The 19,072-nt window shown below is 55.3% G+C and overlaps 1 protein-coding gene across 2 annotated transcripts; it reads left to right on the top strand.

Annotated features, from left to right (window-relative positions):
* Positions 1-1,879: 1,879 nt before the first annotated feature.
* Positions 1,880-6,354, top strand: NR4A2 (nuclear receptor subfamily 4 group A member 2). 2 transcript variants are annotated; one of them, XM_054277767.1, is made up of 7 exons: positions 1,880-1,973; positions 2,107-2,972; positions 3,779-3,908; positions 3,980-4,068; positions 4,666-4,868; positions 5,272-5,450; positions 5,527-6,354. In XM_054277767.1, the coding sequence occupies exons 2-7, from the start codon at positions 2,109-2,111 to the stop codon at positions 5,781-5,783; spliced, it is 1,722 nt and encodes a 573-aa protein (XP_054133742.1). In that variant the 5' UTR covers positions 1,880-1,973; positions 2,107-2,108; the 3' UTR covers positions 5,784-6,354. The 2 variants fall into 2 exon arrangements, with proteins under 2 accessions (XP_054133742.1, XP_054133741.1); XM_054277766.1 differs by having other exon boundaries at positions 3,980-4,143.
* Positions 6,355-19,072: the final 12,718 nt, after the last annotated feature.

The raw sequence follows: 19,072 nt of genomic DNA, 5'->3' as shown, positions 1-19,072 counted from the left end.
CTGTCCCGGTTCTGTCCCATTCTCGGCTCTGTCCCTGTCCCGGTTGTGTCTCCATTCCCGGTCCTGTCCCGTTTCTGTCCCATTCCCGGCTCTGTCCCCTGTCCCTGCTCTGTCCCATTCCCGTTCCTGTCCCGTTTCTGTCCCATTCCCGGCTCTGTCCCCTGTCCCTGCTCTGTCCCATTCCCGTTTCTGTCCCGGTTCTGTCCCGGCCCGGGGTCGCGGTGGCGCGCGCTATTCCGGGTTTCGCGTCACGGTGACGCGCGCGGGGGGCGGGGGCGGCACCGCCCTCTATGCAAACGAGGCCACGCCCCCGCCCGGGCGCGTGGCCGGGGCGCGCCCCTCGGCGTGACGTCACCGCTCGGAACCTCACCAAAAGGGCGCGCTGGCGCGCGGGGGGGCGTGTCCGGGGCGGGCCGCGGGCGGCGCGGATTGGCGGGCGGCGCTGACGCGCGGTGACGCGCGGGGGCTCGCGGCGCACGTTGGTCGGCGGCGGCCGCGGCCACATAAACAAAGGCACATTGCGGGCGGGCACAGTCCGGCCGCCCGCGCCGCCGCCGCCGCCGCTCCGCCCGCCGCCGCTCCTGCCGCTCTTGGATGCGCGCCCCGCGCTCCGCTCCCCGGTGAGTGCCCGGCCCGGCCCGCCTCCCGCGCCCCCCTCCCGCGCGAGGTTCCCCGTGCCGTGCCGTGCCGTGCCATCCCGTGCCGTGCCAGCTGCCGGCGGTCCCCGCTAGGGTCGGTCCCCGGACGGGACGGGACGGGACGGGACGGGTGGCGCTGCCCGCGGGCGCGTGTTCCCCGCGGAGCTGCCGTGCCGAGCCGAGCCGGGTCCGCCCGGGCTCTCTGGCTGTCACCGCGCCCCGCTCCGGTACCGGCACCGCCGCCGCGCCGGGAGCCCCGCGCCGCGCCCGCTCTCCCCAGGGACGCGCCGCGGCTCCCGCAGGGCGGGGAGAAGGGAGCCCGGCAGCCGGTGCCGGTGCCAGCCCGCCCGCGGGGAGCCGCCTGCCCGCTTACCGAGAGGTAACCCAGAGCGAGCCCAGAGCGGCTCCTCGAGGGCGCGGGGCGGCCCTGCCCGGCACCGCTCCCGCTCCCCGCAGCCGGGGCTCCCCCGAGCCGGGCGGAGCGGCGGCGGCTCCGTGTGTCTGTCCCTTCACCGGCGGCTCCGGGTGTCTGTCCCTCCACCGACCGTCCGTGTGTCAGTTCCCCGCCGGGGCTGCCTGACCGCCGTGTCCATGTGTCTCTTCTCCGCTCCGGGTCCGTGTGTCTGTCCCCGCACCAGCGGGTTTGTGTGTCAGACTCCCACCCCCGCTGCCCGATCGGCGGGTCCGTGTGTCAGTGTGTCCGTCCGTTCACCGGCGGGTCCGTGTGTCGGTCCGTGTGTCCGTCCGCTCACTGGCCGCTCGGTGTGTCGGTCCGCTCGCCGTCGGGTCCGTGTGTCGGTCCGCTCACCGGCGGGTCCGTGTGTCGGTCCGTGTGTCCATCCATCCGCTCACCGGCGGGTCCGTGTGTCTGTGTGTCCGTCCGCTCACCGGCGGCTCCGTGTGTCGGTCCGTGTGTCCATCGCTCACCGGCGGCTCCGTGTGTCGGTCCGTGTGTCCGTCCGCTCACCGGCGGCTCCGTGTGTCGGTCCGTGTGTCCGTCCGCTCACCGGCAGCTCCGTGTGTCGGTCCCTGTATCCATCCATCAGCTCACCGGCGGCTCCCTGTGTCAGTCCGTGTGTCCATCCATTCGCTCACCGGCGGCTCCGTGTGTCCGTCCGCTCACCGGCGGCTCCGTGTGTCGGTCCGTGTGTCCATCCGCTCACCGGCGGCTCCGTGTGTCCGTCCGCTCACCGGCGGCTCCGTGTCTCCGCAGCCGTCGCGCCGGGCAGGCTGGAGCCGCCGCCGCGCTCTGATCCCGCGGACCCCTCGCTGCCCGCCGCGCTCCGACGCTGTCCACCCTCGGCTGCCCCGAAGCCGCCGCTCCCCCGGCTGAAGGTGGGTGCGCTCCGTCCCCGCGGCCCCGGCGGGGCAGGGCGCTCCCGGCGCTCCCGGCGCTCCCGGCGCTCGGCCCCGGCGGCCGGCGCGGGGCGGCGCGGGCCCGGCCTAGCTGCCGCTGTTTCGTTCGCAGCCATGCCCTGCGTTCAGGCTCAGTATGGGTCCTCGCCTCAAGGAGCCAGCCCGGCCTCCCAGAGCTACGGCTACCACTCCTCGGGAGAGTACAGCTCCGATTTCCTGACTCCGGAGTTCGTCAAGTTTAGCATGGACCTCACCAACACCGAGATCACCGCCACCACTTCTCTCCCCAGCTTCAGCACCTTTATGGACAACTACAACACGAGCTACGACGTGAAGCCCCCCTGCTTGTACCAAATGCCCCTGTCGGGACAGCAGTCCTCCATTAAGGTGGAAGACATTCAGATGCACGGCTACCAGCAGCACGGCCACCTGCCGCCGCAGTCCGAGGAGATGATGTCCCACTCGGGCTCCGTCTACTACAAGCCCTCGTCGCCCCCGACTCCGTCCACGCCCGGCTTCCAGGTGCAGCACGGCCCCGTGTGGGACGAGCCCGGCTCCCTGCACAACTTCCACCCCAACTACGTGGCCGCCACGCACATGCTCGAGCAGCGCAAGGCGCCCGTGTCCCGCCTGTCGCTGTTCTCCTTCAAGCAGTCCCCGCCCGGCACGCCCGCGTCCAGCTGCCAGATGCGCTTCGAGGGGCCCCTGCCCGTGCCCGTGGGCGCCGAGCCCGCGGGGCCGCACCCCGGCGCGGACGGGCCGCCGTTCGCCGTGCCCGGCGGGCTCCGCAAGCAGCCGCCCATGGCGTTCCCGGGGCTGCCGCTGGGCCCCGCGCCGCAGCTGCTGGACGGCCCGGTGCCCTCGCCGCCGTCCCGCGGCTCGCCCTCCAACGAGGGGCTCTGCGCCGTGTGCGGCGACAACGCGGCCTGCCAGCACTACGGCGTGCGCACCTGCGAGGGCTGCAAGGGCTTCTTCAAGGTGAGCGGGGACGAGCGGGGCCGAGCGGGGCCGCGGGGGGGCCCGCGGATGGAAATCGGGTAGGACAGAGCGGCGCGTCTGAGCTAACCGTGCGGAACGGAATTCCCTGTGGTAAAATTAAGTGATCTCTTTATTTCGCCATCCCGATTGAATAATCTTATCATTTTAAATAGAGGAGGTCTCCAAGGAATGTAAATAATATGAATGCCCACGGATTTGTATTTACCGAGCGTCTCTTTCCCTCCTCTTGGCATATAAAACGCGGCTAGGAGCTGCGAGGTTAGCTTGGATGTTAACGCTTTCAATTTTCTCCTGTTAAATGCCCTGGGAAGGGAAAAAAAAAAAAAAAAAAGGAAGGGGAGGGGGGGAAGGAAAAGGAAATAAAAGGGGAAAAAAGGGAAACTAAATAAAGGGAGAAAGGAAATAAAATTAAACAGGGAAAAGGGCAAAGGAAATAAAGGGAAAAGAAAATAAATCTAAAAGGTAGAAGAAGAAAAGGGGAAAAGGAAATTATAGAAAGGAAAAATTTAAAAGGGAGAAGAGAATGAAGGGGGAAAAGAGGAAGGGATATAAAGGTTAAAAAGAGGAGAAGTAAAGATAAAAAAAATGAAAATAAAATAAAGGGGGAAAATGAAAGCGGGAATGGAAAACGAAGGGGGAAGGGAAGAAAACAAAGCGGAAAAACGGAAAATAAAATAAAGGGAGGGAAAAGAAACAGAAAAACCAGGGTGCAAGGCGGTGAGAGCAGGGGCGGGCGGGACGCGGGCGCTCCGGCCCGGCGCTGACGCCGCTGCCGCCCGGTGCAGCGCACGGTGCAGAAGAACGCCAAGTACGTGTGTCTGGCCAACAAGAACTGCCCGGTGGACAAGCGCCGCCGCAACCGCTGCCAGTACTGCCGCTTCCAGAAGTGCCTGGCCGTCGGCATGGTCAAGGAGGGTGAGTGTCCGTCCGTCTGTCCGCGCGTCGGGAGCGCCCCGCGGCGCCGGGCTGACCCCCGTCTCTTGCAGTGGTGCGCACAGACAGCCTCAAAGGCCGGCGGGGCCGCTTGCCGTCCAAACCGAAGAGCCCCCAGGAGCCTTCTCCCCCCTCTCCCCCGGTGAGTCTGATCAGTGCGCTGGTGAGAGCCCATGTCGACTCCAACCCGGCTATGACCAGCCTGGACTATTCCCGGGTAAGCGGCACCGAGCTCGCGGAGGGACCCCGCCGCCGCCGCCCGGGGAGGGGGGTCCGGCCCCTCGGCCGTGCGGGGGGACACGGGAGCCCGCCCGGGGTCGGCTCGGCTCGGCTCAGCCCGCCCGGGGTCGGCTCGGCTCGGCTCTGCCCGCCCGGGGTCGGCTCGGCTCGGCTCGGCTCGGCTCAGCCCTGCTCTGCCCGCCCGGGGCTCGGCTCGGCTCGGCTCGGCTCAGCCCTGCTCTGCCCGCCCGGGGCTCGGCTCGGCTCTGCCGGCACCGGGGGCTCGGCTCGGCTCGGCTCGGCCCCGGCCGGGATCGGGCCCCCCGCGCACGGAGAGCGGCGGCCTCGGAGCGCCGTTCCTAATCGAATTAATTGCCCCGGAACATCTAATTTCCTCACCGGTCAGAGAGAGCTTTAATTGTTATCCCAGCCCGCTCCCCGGCCAGCGACGGGGCGAGCAATTTCACGGGTTATAGACTTTAGAGAACCTCATTAAGCGCTTTTTAAAATGAATTTCCAGTTCCAGGCTAACCCCGACTACCAGCTGAGCGGTGACGACACCCAGCACATCCAGCAGTTCTACGATCTGCTGACCGGCTCCATGGAGATCATCCGAGGGTGGGCGGAAAAAATCCCCGGCTTCACCGAGCTGCCCAAGACGGACCAGGACCTGCTCTTCGAGTCCGCCTTCCTGGAGCTGTTCGTGCTGCGCCTGGCGTACAGGTGAGCGGGGCGCGGCAGGGAGTCACACCCCAGCGAGGTCCGCTGGGCTGCGCTTTATTAACTCCTCGGTAATTAGGTGCCTCTTAAATCCTTCATTTATTGCTCCTCCAGTAATTAGTTGTTTAGATTTTCTCCCCCATCGTCTCCTTTCTTATTATTTTATTTCTTTCCTGCTCTCTCTTGTTGTTTTTTCTCTTTCATTCCCTCTTCTATGTTTTATCTTTCTCTCCCCCTGTCTTTCTTCCTTTTCCTCATTTTCTCTTTCTTTACTCTTATATTTTGTCTTTCTCTTATCTTTTGTCTTTTTCTTTCTTTTCCTCCGTTTTCTCTCGCTGTCTAATTTTCCTCCCTCTCCCATCCATGCATCCATCAGTTCACTCTGGGGTTGTGCCCTTCCTCGCAGGTCCAACCCCGTGGAGGGGAAGCTGATCTTCTGCAACGGGGTGGTGCTGCACCGGCTGCAGTGCATCCGCGGCTTTGGGGAGTGGATCGATTCCATCGTGGAGTTCTCCTCCAACCTGCAGAACATGAACATCGACATCTCCGCCTTCTCGTGCATCGCTGCCCTGGCCATGGTGACAGGTCAGTGTCCCCCTGCCGCCCCCTGCCCTCCCCGCTCCCAGCCAGACCCCTGACGTCCCGCACCCTTCCCTTGCAGAGAGGCACGGGCTCAAGGAACCCAAGCGGGTGGAAGAGCTGCAGAACAAGATTGTAAATTGTCTCAAAGACCACGTGACTTTCAATAACGGGGGGCTGAATCGCCCCAACTATTTGTCCAAACTCTTGGGGAAGCTCCCCGAACTCCGCACGCTTTGCACGCAGGGGCTGCAGCGCATTTTCTACCTGAAACTGGAGGATTTGGTGCCGCCGCCAGCAATAATCGACAAACTTTTCCTGGACACTTTGCCTTTCTAAGACTCTTCCCGCACGCTTCCGCTGACCCGAGGAGAAGCTCCACCTGCCTGGAGCCGGTGTGGGCCCAGAGCAGCACCCCTGGGTGCCAGCTCCCGCCCGGCCGCTGCTGCCAGCTCCTGCAGGCAGAAGGCGATGGGCATTTTGGCTCTGGGCCATCGTGGATGCAGCTCATGGACTACACAAATACCATGGTATAAACTTTTTATTCTCGGCTTCTAAATGAGTTTATGATTAAGGACTTCTGGTGCAAAGACGAGCCTGCCCGGCGGCGCCGGCTCACGCGGGGCCGAACCCAGCGCCGGGGCGACCCAAAGCCTCACCCTCCTAAAGACTAAAGTTTTCTGCAGCAAAAGACAGCTGTAATATACCCAGACAGACCCCAAACCTCGCGTGGGTGGCGTGGCGTTAATGAAGGCGAAGGCTTGTAAATTTATCAGATGCGGTTTGGCTTTTAAAAAAAAAAAAAGTAAAAAATTCTTCTGTGCCTATTTATGACGAAACGTGGAAAATAATTCTAAAAAAAAATTAATCAAAAATAAAAGCTAAATGTGTTTGGGAAAAAAAATAATTTTAAAAAAAGGAGAATTAAAAAAAAAAAAAAAAAGAAAGAAAACCCAATTTGTCCATACCAGGGAAGCATGACGATTCCAGGGTGACAATGTTATAGGCACTTGCTATTTCAGTAATGTCTATATTCTATAAATAGTATTTCAGACACTATGTAGTCTGGTAGCTTTTATAAAGACTGGTAGTTATCTAAGCTTCAAACATTTTCTCAATTGTAAAATAGGTGGGCACAAGTGTTACCCCCGGAATCCCCCCAAAGGGACACATAGTGTTTGTAAACACCGCCCGACACCCCTTGTTTGTAAGTGTTGTATGTACTGTTGATGTTGATTAAAGAAGAAGTTTATATCTTGATTATTTTGTTGTCTAAAGCTAAACAGATCTTGCATGCAGCAGCTTTTGACTGTTTCCAGAGTGCTTATACTATACATAACTCCCTGGAAATTACTGAGCACTTTGAATTCTTGGTTTGTTTTGTTCCATTTGTTTTTTTTATGTCTAAAAATTGTCGGTTAATATATTATTTTATGTTGGAGTAATATTTTTAATATTGCCATATTCTGTAGTATTTTTCTTTGTATACCCCGGTTTGGCACACGGGAAAGTCGCTGCCTTTTTTTAATATGGTGTACGACAGTTAGAAACGCGGATTATTATTATTATAATTATAATTATTATTATTATTATTATTTTTTCTCCCGAGAACTCTTTCTTTGAGAAAGACAATTTTAATGTTTACAACAATAAAACATGTAAACGAATCGAATTTCGTCTCCTTTCTGCCGAAGTGCGAAGGCGCTCAGCCAGGGGACAAAAGCCTCTGCCCGTGCGGCGCTCCCGGAGCGGCGATGGCCGGGGCCGCTCCCGCTCGGCGCCGCGGGAGGAAGAGGAGGAAGAGCCGCGGCTCGGAGGTTGGTCCTTCCTTCCTTCCCCGCGTTTTAGCGCGCTCGGTCCCCGCCGCATCCCGCGCCATCCATCCATCCATCCCTCCATCCCTCCATCCCTCCATCCCTCCCTCCGTCCTCCCGCGCCGGCGTTTGCTCAGGCGCATCCCTTCGGCGGGGGGTGATTCCTCAGGAAAACAGCGTCCGTGGAGGAGTTCAATTCCCAAATCCCCGCCCGCGGCCTCGGAGGGGCTCGGGGGGCAGCGCGGAGCGCAGCGGGTGCGGGATCCGGGCTCCTGCCAAGCTTTGGGTCGGGGGCGGCTCTCGGAGCCCCGCGGCACCGGCACCGCACCCGGGGCATGGGCACCACGCTCGGGGCACGGGCACCGCCCTCGGGGGCACCGACACCACGCTCGGGGCACGGGCACCACGCTCGGGGGCACGGACACCGCGCCCGGAGCCCCGCGGGTCCCGGGACCGGGATGCGCTCACGGGAGTCCCGTGTGTGCAGAGGGAGGAGGATCCCAAACTCCGCTGGTTTGTCCAGGGCAATGGAACTTCACCTCTCGCCTCGGGAGACATTATAACGCCCGTGGGAGGGTGAGGGAGGCACGACCGGGATCGGTTTTGCTCCTCTGTGCCGCGCGTCCCGCGGTGCCCAAAACCCTGCGGACACGGGTGTGGGGCACGGTGGATATGCAGCATCCCGGTGCCGCATCCCTGTCCCGGTGCTGCATCTCAGCTCCGTGCCACATCCCTGTCCCGGAGCCGCATCCTCGTTCCGGTGCTGCATCCCCGTCCCCATCCCGGTGCCGCATCCCCATCTCGGAGCCGCCTCCCCATGCCGGTGCCGCATCCCCGGTGCTGTAACCCAGCCCAGTGCCACATGCCCAGCCCGGTCCTGTACCCCGTCCCGGTGCCGCCTCCCCATGCCGGGGTGCCGGGATCTGCGACCCGCGGCTCTGCAGCCCCCGGAGCGGCCGAGCCCCGGGTACCCGGAGTGCCGGGAAGGGGCTTCGCGGCTCGGTCCGGCGAAAAGCTCGAGAATGAAGAGTTGTAAACAGGAATGAAAGTCGGTGCTGTGGAGGACAAGGAGCGGGGCTGGGGCAGACGCGGGTGTTTCCTAACTCATCCCGAGCGGGGTCTGGAGCGCGGGATCGCCACGGAGCTGGAATACTTGTGGGTTCAACCTAAACAGTGCACATGGAATACAGAGATGCCCTAAATATATATAGAATACAGACATTCCCTCAATATGCGTAAATAAATATGAAAGTGTAAATGCCTATGCTCTAGAAGGGGTTTAAAACGCAAAAGAAAGACAAAAACCTGTTTATCGAAAGAATTTAACAACCCGATCCCCCTCTAAATATCCCCCAGCTGCTCCCAATCCCTCCCAGAAATCAGCTGCTCCCACCGCGTTAATCAGCGCCCTTCGCAGCAACTTTCCTAACAGGTTTAACCCTCTGCACCTGGGCAGAGCAGGATTTATCCTTCCCGGGCGGCTCTTCCACGCCTGCCGCGGCTTTTCCCCCGCAGTTCCCCGGGTGTGTCCCCTGCGGGACGAGCGGAGGCGCCGAGCCCGGAGCGAGCGGGCACCGGACACGGGCACCGGACACGGGCACCGAGGTGGGCTCGGGCAGGGGATGGGGCTGGGGGCGGGCTGCAGAGGGGCACAGCCTCTGTGCTCCCTGCCTTCCTGCCCTTCGCCTTCTGCAGGCTCCGGGAATGCTGAGCGCTGTGCAGAGACACTGGGGAAAAAGGTTCAGAATGCGAGCTCAAGGCAGAACGTGGAGCTGAAGGAATGGTTTTTTAACTGGCGGTATCAATGGGAGGATTTATTAAAAGGTTTCGCTTCTCCGGGCTTGCAATATTCCAGATCAATAGCTATCTTAATTATTTCAGCCGCGCGCTGCTGCTGGAATTTGTTGCTGCTCGTTCTGCTGGGCTCGTGTGAGGAGCAGCCAGACCCATCCTGGTTTGTTCCCTGGAATTCCAGGTTTTGTAGCTCTTTACAAACCCGCTGGGCTGATTGGAACCCAACTTTCTGTTTTGCTCAGGCTGGTTTGTGTGGAGTTGCTCCGAGGTGTAAGGGTGGAGTGTGTTTGCCTTGTCTGGAGTCAGGCTGCCGCACACACAGGAGCGTCCCTGCTCCTCCCCAGAGCCGGGCGCCTTCCTCCTGCCGAGGAGGTTACACCGAAATGTGCCGAGATTTCCAAACCCGACAGAGGAACCGGGGCTGGGTTCGGGCCAGGTGCGCGCTGCTCGCCACGCTCCGCAATCCCAGCCGCGTTTTCTGGATGGTGCCATGGTGCCCTGGCTGTGCTGGGCTCCGAGTGCCACCAAAGTGGGCTGGCAGCATTGCCGGGGAGGTGTGTGCTGCTCCTGCAGAGGAGCTGACCCGGTGGGAGCTTTGCTGCTTTGGGAATGCAGCTCTCGCTCCCTGCCCCATCGTCCTCACCTGCGGGTCCCTCCCTCATCATCCTCACCTGTGTATCCCTGCCCCGTCATCCTCACCTGTGTGAGTCCCCTGCCCCATTGTCCTCACCTGTGTGAGTCCCCTGCCCCATTGTCCTCACCTGTGTGTCCCTGACCCATCGTCCTCACCTGTGTGTCCCTGCCCCATCGTCCTTACCTGCGGGTCCCTCCCTCATCATCCTCACCTGTGTCGGTCCCGGCCTCATCATCCTCACCTGTGTGGGTCCCTGCCCCCTTATCCTCACCTGTGTGTCCCTGCCCCATCATCCTCACCTGAGTGCTGTGAGCAGCCGGCAGAACTCACGGCCGGGGTATCCAGAGCTGGGAAATTTATGTTTTATGTGATTTTACCCTCCTGGCTTTTCTGCAGTGTGAGAAATCCCCGGACTGGCTGCGTGCAAAAGGCGCCTCGGATGCACCTGTAGCTGATTTTTTATGTATAAGTAAACCCCGTGCTGCATAATCTGCACTTGTGAAACGTTAGCCCTGAGTAACCCCTGCAGCTGGGGATGGTGCAGAGGGAGATGTTGGTATTCATGAATGTTTTGACATATTTGACATTTCCTATATGGTGTGCTTTCTCTGCGTTCCTGATTTCCTCCTGTCTCTGCTCCCCTGGCTGAGCAGGGAAGAGTTTCCCTCTCTGGTGCTGTGGCACAATGTGGAGGAGCTGGAGCTTCGTGGGTTTGTTTGTTTTCTTAATTTATCTGATTTAAAAGTATATGCTCATCAAAGCAGTGGCACTATTGCATTTTGGTGGGATTGCTGCATTTTAACAGGGTTAAATGCTGAGGAGAAATCTGCTTTTGGACCAGTGTGAGCAGCACCTTTCATTGAACAGGCCTCCTGTCCAGTCACAGAATTCCTAATTTTTATTCAAATCTTTATAATTCTGTCAGAAACCAAACCTCACTGGTAATTTTGGGCCCACCATTGGGATGAGAATGTCCTCAGCAAACCCCAGGTGTTTTGGTCGCTTCAGGCTCTCCTCCTCAGCTCCCCATTTCCAGCTGAGCTGCTTTGGTGAGTGGAGGAGATCAATGCAGTGAATGTTCCTGCTGAGGAGGAGGGCTGTTTGGCCAGGTGTGAGCGTGGGCACTCGGCTTTGCTGTGGGGTCACTGGCGTGGCTGTGGCAGCCCTGGGTGTGCTGGGCTCGTGCTCTGGTTCAATTAATTAATGGCTTTGGTAGGATGGCTCTGCTCTACAGCACTGGCCAACCCAGATTTCTGTGCCTGTTGTGCGTCTGACTGAAGGCACAGGGACCTGCACGTGTTAATAAACGCTAAATAAAGTACTTAGCTCACTTTTCTTGACTAATTTGTTGTCAGGGATGGCAAACACAGCAATGGGAGAGCAGGAGCCTGCAGGGTCCATGGCTCAGGGCTGGCTGCTCCTGCCTCAGGGTGTCTGGGGTTTGTCTCTGCACTTAGGGAAGGTCCAGGACTGTTTTCAGAGCACAGCCTTCCCCTAAAGTCACATTAAGTGACTCTCATTTTAGATATTTTTTTTATTTTCCTGTAAAATTGGGTATTTTCCTGGATTTGTCCAAAGAGCAGAGATGTGAATTTTGGAATGATGTGATTCCTGAGTGATGTGATTTTTGAGTGATGTGACTTCCAGTATCTGGTCATGAGTTTTGCAGCCATAGGCATGTGAGTATATGGCATCAACAGTATATGGCTGGAACTCAGGGCTGGTCAGCACGGCATCACAACATTTTATATAAAATATTTGTAAAATGTAAATGATGGAGGGTCCCAAAGAATAACACCCCGAGTTCATGTATTCATGATATTTGTGTAATGGATAATCTCCTGTGTAATAGAGAGCACAAAGAAGGACAATAAAACACACTTGGGCCTATTAGAAATTAATTTCAAGTCACATGCTGATGTCTTTTCTCCTGAAGACCTCTGTAAAAAGGATTCTTTGTGCTAATTCCTGAAGATGAACCTTAGAGAACGGAAAGAATTGTTACATTTTTATTTCCTTGCATTCCCTGACACAAACAAATACAGTTCATGCGCTCACAATGCTTTCCCCATCTGCAAGTGAGCAGCAGGGCCACGATGAGAAATGCATATTCCATAAAATACATTTGGGCTAGAGTTGTGTTTTTGACAGATTTGCAAACAAAATATGATTTAATTGCAAAGTTACCAGGAGCAAGTCCCTGCTGTTAGTGAGGTGGTGCTAAAATGAATTCCAGAGCTCTGCTCTCTGCCTTTGGAGACGTTCTGGGGGAGAAAGCTGCAGGTTCAGTGACCAGGGGCTGCGGAGAAACCCTTGGCCCTGCAATCCCAGCAGTGCCTGTGCCATGGGGTGTGGAGCAGGGACATTTTCATTTTCTGCAGGGGTCGGAGGCTGTGCAAGCCCTGGGACGCTCCCACGGGTCTGTGCTGGGCTCTGTGCTTCCAGCGGGGAATCCTGGCTTTGTGCATCCGGCCCCAGCTCCCCCCAGGCTTATTAACAATATTTCATGGGGATCAATACTGCGGAGATCTTCCTTCAGGGAAAGGGAGAAGCAGAGCAGGAGCTGCTCGTTTTGGTGCAGAAGGTGCCATGGAGAGCCCTTGCTGCCCGTCCTGACCCGCTGGTCGAGCTGAATTAAATGGAAGGGTTAATGTGGCTCTGAGTGCGCTGAAATGTAGAATTTTACTCGCCGAAAATTCCCATTTTACTCGTTTGAAAAGGCCTGTTCTCAAACCCCGCTCAAGCTGCAAGCAGGAGTGATCTTGAGAGTCCTCCTAATCCCTCCTGGATGTCCCTCTGCTCCATAAATAACAACCAGCCCTCTCTGGAACATGGTTTGGCACGGCTGGGAGTGCTGAGCAGCTGTGCTGCAAGGGTGCTGCAAGGTGCAGGGCACAGCTGGGGAGCCTGCAACAGGTGCATCTGTGATTGGTCTCATGTGGTTGTTTCTAATTAATGGCCAATCACAGTCAGCTGGCTCTGATAGAGAGTCTGAGCCACAAGCCTTTGTTATCATTATTTTCTTTTCTATTCTTAGCCGGCCTTCTGATGAAACCCTTTCTTCTATTCTTTCAGTATAGTTTTAATGTAATATATATCATAAAATAATCAATCAGCCTTCTGAAACATGGAGTCAGATCCAGTCTCTTCCCCAATCTGAAAACCCCTATGAACACTGTCACACAGGCTGGCTCTCCCTGCCCCGCAGGATGGATGCCTGAGTCACTCTTGGATAAAGGGAATGCTCTCCCTTCAGTTGTCTGTGCTTTAGTTTTAGTTTTCCCTGCCATGGCAGGAGTTAGTCTCACGTGTCAGAGGCTGTTTCCACAATTATGGTTTGCCTAATGGTCCTTTTGTTATAATTCATAGGCTAATAGAAGTCAGAGATGGAAAAGACCTGTTAGATTATGGAGTCAGTGCCCTGCAAACGCAGGATATAATCTCCAGGATAGAGGATGTACTGGGTATTATTAAACAGATTTTACACTTGATCTTAGCTAAATTATGGTCAGGAGTCATTGGATTCCTGAATGGTGCAATAACAATGGCTTAATTTCAGGTGTTGGGAGAGCACATCTGCATTGAAGTTTACCATGTGGCATTTCTCTGCCTTGCCTCTAGATGTGCCTGATTTACAAAGGGAAAAATAGAGTTTTTGGGGGTATTCAGTTTTTGGGGGTGCTCAGTTTTTGGGGTGCCCACTCTGATTACGTAGATCCGACCCACGGCACCAATGTGACCCGCAGCTATTTTGGGTGCTGCTCTCATCTGCTCCTGCCATAATTAATTCCTTGTGTAATTGCTCTGTGAGGGAGGCAGCCTGGCCGCTCTGCTGGCGAAAACAGCCGTCACCAAATCTGTGGGAAAAATTGGAACACAGACACGAGCCTCGCAAAGGCCGGGCGGCGAGCGCGGGGATTTTTCAGAGGCAGAACCGGAGAAGTAGAAATTATTGCGGCAATAGTTTTTTTGTGCTTCCCAACCTCGTGCACGCTGAAATAGAGGCCTGTAATGCACTATTTACAGCGTTCTTCCTCCTGGGAGTGTGGCTGCAGGAGCCCTGCTGAGCCCAGGGGCGTTGTCTGGGAGTTATATTGGCTACAAACCCCATTAGATGGATCAAAATGCAACTTGTAAAGCAAGATATTGGAGCCTTTTCTCTGAGAACTGAGCAGAGCTGTGGGTGCCCAGGCCAGGAGGTGCCTGGGCTCCAGGAGGGGATGCTCCTGTTCGGGGCAGGGCTTTGGGACACAAGAGCTTCATGGTCCCTCCTGGCCCAAACCCCTCTGCGACACACGGAGCCTGAAGGCATTCTCAACTGTCATGCTTGTGGTCCATGGAAATGTAAACTTTTCCTCTTGAGTGGATCAATGCAAAACCAGAAGGGGTTTTTAAGACGTCCCCGTGATTCAAGCTGAATCAGTGCAAAACCAGGAGGGGTTTTAGGATGTCCCCATCATTTAGGCTGGATCAGTGCAAAACCAGAAAGGGGTTTTAGGATGTCCCTGTGATTTAGGCTGGGTCAATGCAAAACCAGAAAGGGGTTTTAAGATGTCCCCATGATTTAGGCTGGATCAATGCAAAACCAGAAGGATTTTTAAGATATTCCCATGATTTAGGCTGGATCAATGGAAAACCAGAAGGGGTTTTTAAGATGTCCCCATGATTTAGGCTGGATCAATGCAAAACCAGAAGGATTTTTAAGATATTCCCATGATTTAGGCTGGATCAATGCAAAACCAGAAGGGTTTTTAAGATTTCCCCATGGTTTAGTCTGGATCAATGGAAAACCAGAAGGGTTTTTAGGATGCCCCCACGGTTTAGGCTTCCCTGCAGTTGCTGTGGGGTGTTTGTGTTTCACACAGAGGGGTTTGTTGAAGTGCATTATTGCCGTGCTGCGGGCAGCCCGTGCTGTGTCTGTGCTCCCCATTCCCGTTCCCATCCCCGGCTCTGCAGACACCGGGCAGGAGCAGAGCCCGGACAGGGCAAGGAGGGGTTCACCTGCCGTGAGCGGTGATTCCCTGCTCCGTGCCGGCACACAAGGGGTGCGGCACATCCCATCCCATCCCATCCCATCCCCCTGTGGCAGCAGGAGCTCCAGCCCGCGCCGTGCCCTTTACCTGTCACAGCACATCGGGGCTGAGCCGCTCCCCGGGCTCCTGCAGCTCCGCAGCCGCAGCGAGAGCAGCCCCGGGGCACGGGAGCCGGGAACGGGCTGGGAACGGGCTGGGAACGGGATGTGTGTCCTGGGGACACGGACAGCAGGGCTGCGGTGTGACCCTGTTCACAGCGGGTTTCGGGTTTGGGAAGAGAAGAGGATCTGACTCCGTGCTTCAGAAGGCTGATTTATTATTTCATGATATATATTATATTAAAGCTATACTAAAGGAATAGAAGGAAAGGTTTCATCAGAAGGCTGGCTAAGTTAAGAATAGAATAGCAAAGAATGATAACAAAGGCGTGTGTCTCAGACTCTCTGTCCGAGCCAGCTGAGCTGTGATTGGCCATTAATCACAAACATCCAACATGGGCTAATCAAAGATTTACCTGTTGCGTTCCACAGCAGCAGATAATCAATGTTCACATTCTGTTCTTGAGGCTTCTCAGCTCCTCAAGAAGAAAAAATCCTAAAGAAAGGGTTTTTCATGGAAAGATGTCTGCAACACTGGGGCACACAGAATGGGTCCCCTCCTTGCTGCCTCCCTCCTGGCACAGCCAAACTCACACCCAAAATGCAGTTAGGGATCGTTTTAATGGTCATTTCCCTGTTTGGTCCTTGAGAGTGGCACCCCAGGGATGTGACTGGGGTAAAGGACATTGGTGGTGGCATCTGTGAGGTCCCAGACACCTCCAGAAGGATGGAGCCTCATCCTGGAGCTGGTTTTGGGGGGAACAAAAAAAAGTTTAGGAAGCACTAAGAGCCCAAATTAACATTCTAGCTTGCAGTTTATTAATAGGAATAGGGGCTCTTTTTTCTAACTTTTTAAAAAATGTAAACTTGAGGCCAAAAATCTGAGGAAAAAACTTCTAAAAAGAGTCAGTGTTTTCCTCACACACGCACAAGTATTGGGAGTGAAAGGCAGGGTGAGTGCTCAGTGCGGGATATTCCCAATTTCCTGATCCTTGCACATGGAGAGCAGTCAGGGCACACCAAAACATCCCCAGCACCAAAAATCCCTCCTGCTGCAGGTGCAGCCCTGCTCTCCAGCCCCGTGCCCATGTGCTGTACCCGTGATAAAAACCCTCCTTTTTGGTGCTATGAGTGAAATCCGTGTCCTTTCTCGCTGCTCACAAACAATTCTGCAGCAGCAGTTGCTGCTCCCTGCAGAAGGCACAGGAATCTGAGAAATGAGAGATTCCAGGTTTGCAAAGGGCAGCTGCTGGAAACATCCACGAGTCAAAGCCAGCCCAATGCAGATCACACAAACCAATTCTGAGGGGGCAGGAAAGGCTCTCTGCAGGCAGGGCTGGGGCTCAGGGGGCTGGGGGAGATTCCTGTGGGACATTTCCATGCTGGAACTAAGGGAGCAGTGAGCTGAAATATTCCTACACCACTTGGGCTAGCAAAGGAATGGCCTGGCCACCCCCTTCAGCTCAGTGGAAAAGGACACGAATTAAAAAATGGGGTTATTTGTTGGTTTTGTGGGGATTTTTTATTGTTTGTTGGTTGGTTTTTATGGGCCAAAAATGAGGTTATTTGTTGGTTTTGTGGGGATTTTTTATTGTTTGTTGGTTGGTTTTTATGGGCAGGGCCACCTTCCACTGTCCCAGGGTGCTCCAAGCCCTGTCCTGCCTGGCCTTGGGCACCTCCAGGGATCCAGGGCAGCCAGATGGGGCTCTGTCTGTGTGTCTGTCCTGCAGGGTTATTGCTCTGTCTGTGTGTCTGTCCTGCCGGGTTATTGCTCTGTCTGTCTATCCTGCCGGGTTATTGCTCTGTCCGTGTGTCTGTCCTGCATGGTCACTCTGTCTGTGTGTCTGTCCTGCCGGGTTATTGCTCTGTGTGTCTGTCCTGCCGGGTTATTGCTCTGTCCGTGTGTCTGTCCTGCGGGGTTATTGCTCTGTCTGTGTGTCTGTCCTGCATGGTCACTCTGTCTGTGTGTCTGTCCTGCGGGGTTATTGCTCTGTCCGTGTGTCTGTCCTGCATGGTCACTCTGTCTGTGTGTCTGTCCTGCAGGGTTATTGCTCTGTCCGTGTGTCTGTCCTGCATGGTCACTCTGTCTGTGTGTCTGTCCTGCAGGGTTTGGAGCCCAGCTGAGCAGGCACAGAGCTGTCATTCCCAAAATGTCCCAGGTCACTGTCCAGCAGAATTTGGTGATTTATCCCCAGTGCCCAACTGGAGCAGGAACAGGAATGTTCCAGCTCCTTGGCCTCTGGAACAGATTCCCTGCAGTGACCAGAGGAACTAAATACAAGCCAGGCATGGATTAATGAGGCAGATCTGAGTCTCAGTTTCACACCAGGCGCTCTCCCCAGCTCAGACCATGGCAGACCCGCTCTCCCCTTTGAGTCCTGGTGCCCTCAGTGCAGCCTCTGCCTGTCTGGGGTTTTGAAGGGACCTGCCCATGTCCCAGTGCAGCTCCCACCGTGCCTGTGCCCACCTGGTGATGCTGGAGCACTGGGACCATTGGGAACACTGGGAACACTGCTGCTCTCCTGGGTTTGGGGTGGGCACAGGCTCCCTGCAGCCCCCAGGAGCAGCTCCAGCTCTGAGCACCCCGCTCCCCCTGCCAGAACACATTTAATGCTGGTGCTCCATAAAAGATCATTTCTCTGCAGGCAGGATGAGCGCATGGGATGAGAGCGGGTCCATATGTATAACCCAGGCACGGTTATTCCTACCATTACAGGGAAGGCAGTGATAATTACCATGGCAATTTGCTGCTTTATGGATGAGAGTTCTTCAAATAGATGCAGGAATATCTCCTCTCTGTCTCCGTGTCCTTATGTTTAGCTTTTCTCCCAGATAAAGGTTCCGCGGCAAGCGTTTTAAGGAAATTGGAGGTGCTTACTGGAAAGCCTCCTCTTTAAAAATGTTATAACATTTTTCGCTAGTCATGGAAGCAGCCAAATAAAAAAATTATCCTTAAGAGCCCCCAGATCCCACTGCATGGCCAAGGGGCTCTTGGGAAGGAACCAAAGCAGGGAAAGTGTCCAAAAGCATCATTGTCCCCTGGGCTGGCTGGAGTGAGCATGGGGCTCCTCCAGGGTCATTCCCTGTTCCCTGGGGCTTGCTGAGCTCCAGGGTCATTCCCTGGGGCTGGTCATCTCCTGGCCTTGGTTTCACCATTCTCCTGGCTCCTTTCCCTGGGAGGGGCTGCCTTGGGCACCCTCAGTGTGACAGTGATCACAGGGGTCTGAGGATGAGGGGAGAGACGAGGATCTCACTCCATGCTTCAGAAGGTTTATTATTTTATTATATATATTACATTAAAACTATACTAAAAGAATAGAAGAAAGGATCTCATCAGAAGGCTAGCAAGGAATAGAAAAAGAAGGAATGAATAACAAAATCTTGTGGCTCAGCTCTCTGTTCGAGCCAGCTGACTGTGATTGGCCATTAATTAGAAACAATACCATGAGACCAATCCCAGATGCACCTGTTGCATCCCACAGCAGCAGATAACCATTGTTTGCATTTTGTTCCTGAGGCCTCCCAGCTTCTCAGGAGGAAAAACCCCAAGGAAAGGATTTTCCATAAAATGTTTTCTGTGACACCTCAGTGCCAGGGGCTCCTCTGGATTTGCCTCCTGACCCAGCCTCCTTCCCTCCCGGCCCCCAAAGAACATCAATGCCAAGAGGGAAAATCAGTTGTGCCCACACAGAGGTCAATGGGACGTGGAAGTGCTTATTTACCAGAAGAATTGATTCATCAAGTGAATTATTCAGTAAAGATGGCGAAATTAATTGAATCGCATGTTTTAACAAATGGGATCTGACTGGTTTTATTGTGTGTGTTCAGGGACCAGCAGTGGCTCTGCCTTCTGATCCAGGTTCCCCTGCTCAGTTGCTTGGTGAGAGAAATTTGGGTTTTTTAGAATTTTATTCCTTGCTCTTACCTTTGTAGAAATCGACATTATGTCTTTCAGTTAACAGCAATCCTGGAATTGAGATATTTTAGCTACAGGTAAATTTGACTTAGGGTGTGATTAAACCATTTGGGGGGAGGCTCATTTGGATGTTTTTACATTGAGGGATTTAATCAAATCAGTTCAATGTTGTGCCAATTCAGAGCCGTTTCTTTAGGGAAAAGTGGGAAAATGCTTTTTGAAATGCATTTATGAGGCAGGCCTGAGTCCTTTGCTTTTGTTCCTCTGCATGAGGAAGGGGCCCTCTCCTCAAGTCTCATCAATGCAATTTTTGTGCTTTAATCTGGATTTATTCAGCCT

The sequence above is a fragment of the Melozone crissalis genome, unplaced genomic scaffold, assembly GCF_028551555.1.
Source record: "Melozone crissalis strain CALT ecotype California unplaced genomic scaffold, PUWL_Pcris_2 ptg000023l_1, whole genome shotgun sequence".
Classification (NCBI taxonomy): domain Eukaryota; kingdom Metazoa; phylum Chordata; class Aves; order Passeriformes; family Passerellidae; genus Melozone; species Melozone crissalis.
This window is presented reverse-complemented; position numbering and strand designations above follow the sequence as displayed.

What these genes read in the sequence shown, in the direction of transcription:
- NR4A2 (XM_054277766.1), top strand. Translation starts at nt 2,109, where the DNA reads ATGCCCTGCGTTCAGGCTCAGTATGGGTCCTCGCCTCAAGGAGCCAGC. An exon ending in GCTGCAAGGGCTTCTTCAAG is followed by an intron (nt 2,973 to 3,778) that starts GTGAGCGGGGAC and finishes CGCCCGGTGCAG; the next exon opens with CGCACGGTGCAGAAGAACGC. An exon ending in GTGCTGCGCCTGGCGTACAG is followed by an intron (nt 4,869 to 5,271) that starts GTGAGCGGGGCG and finishes CCTTCCTCGCAG; the next exon opens with GTCCAACCCCGTGGAGGGGA.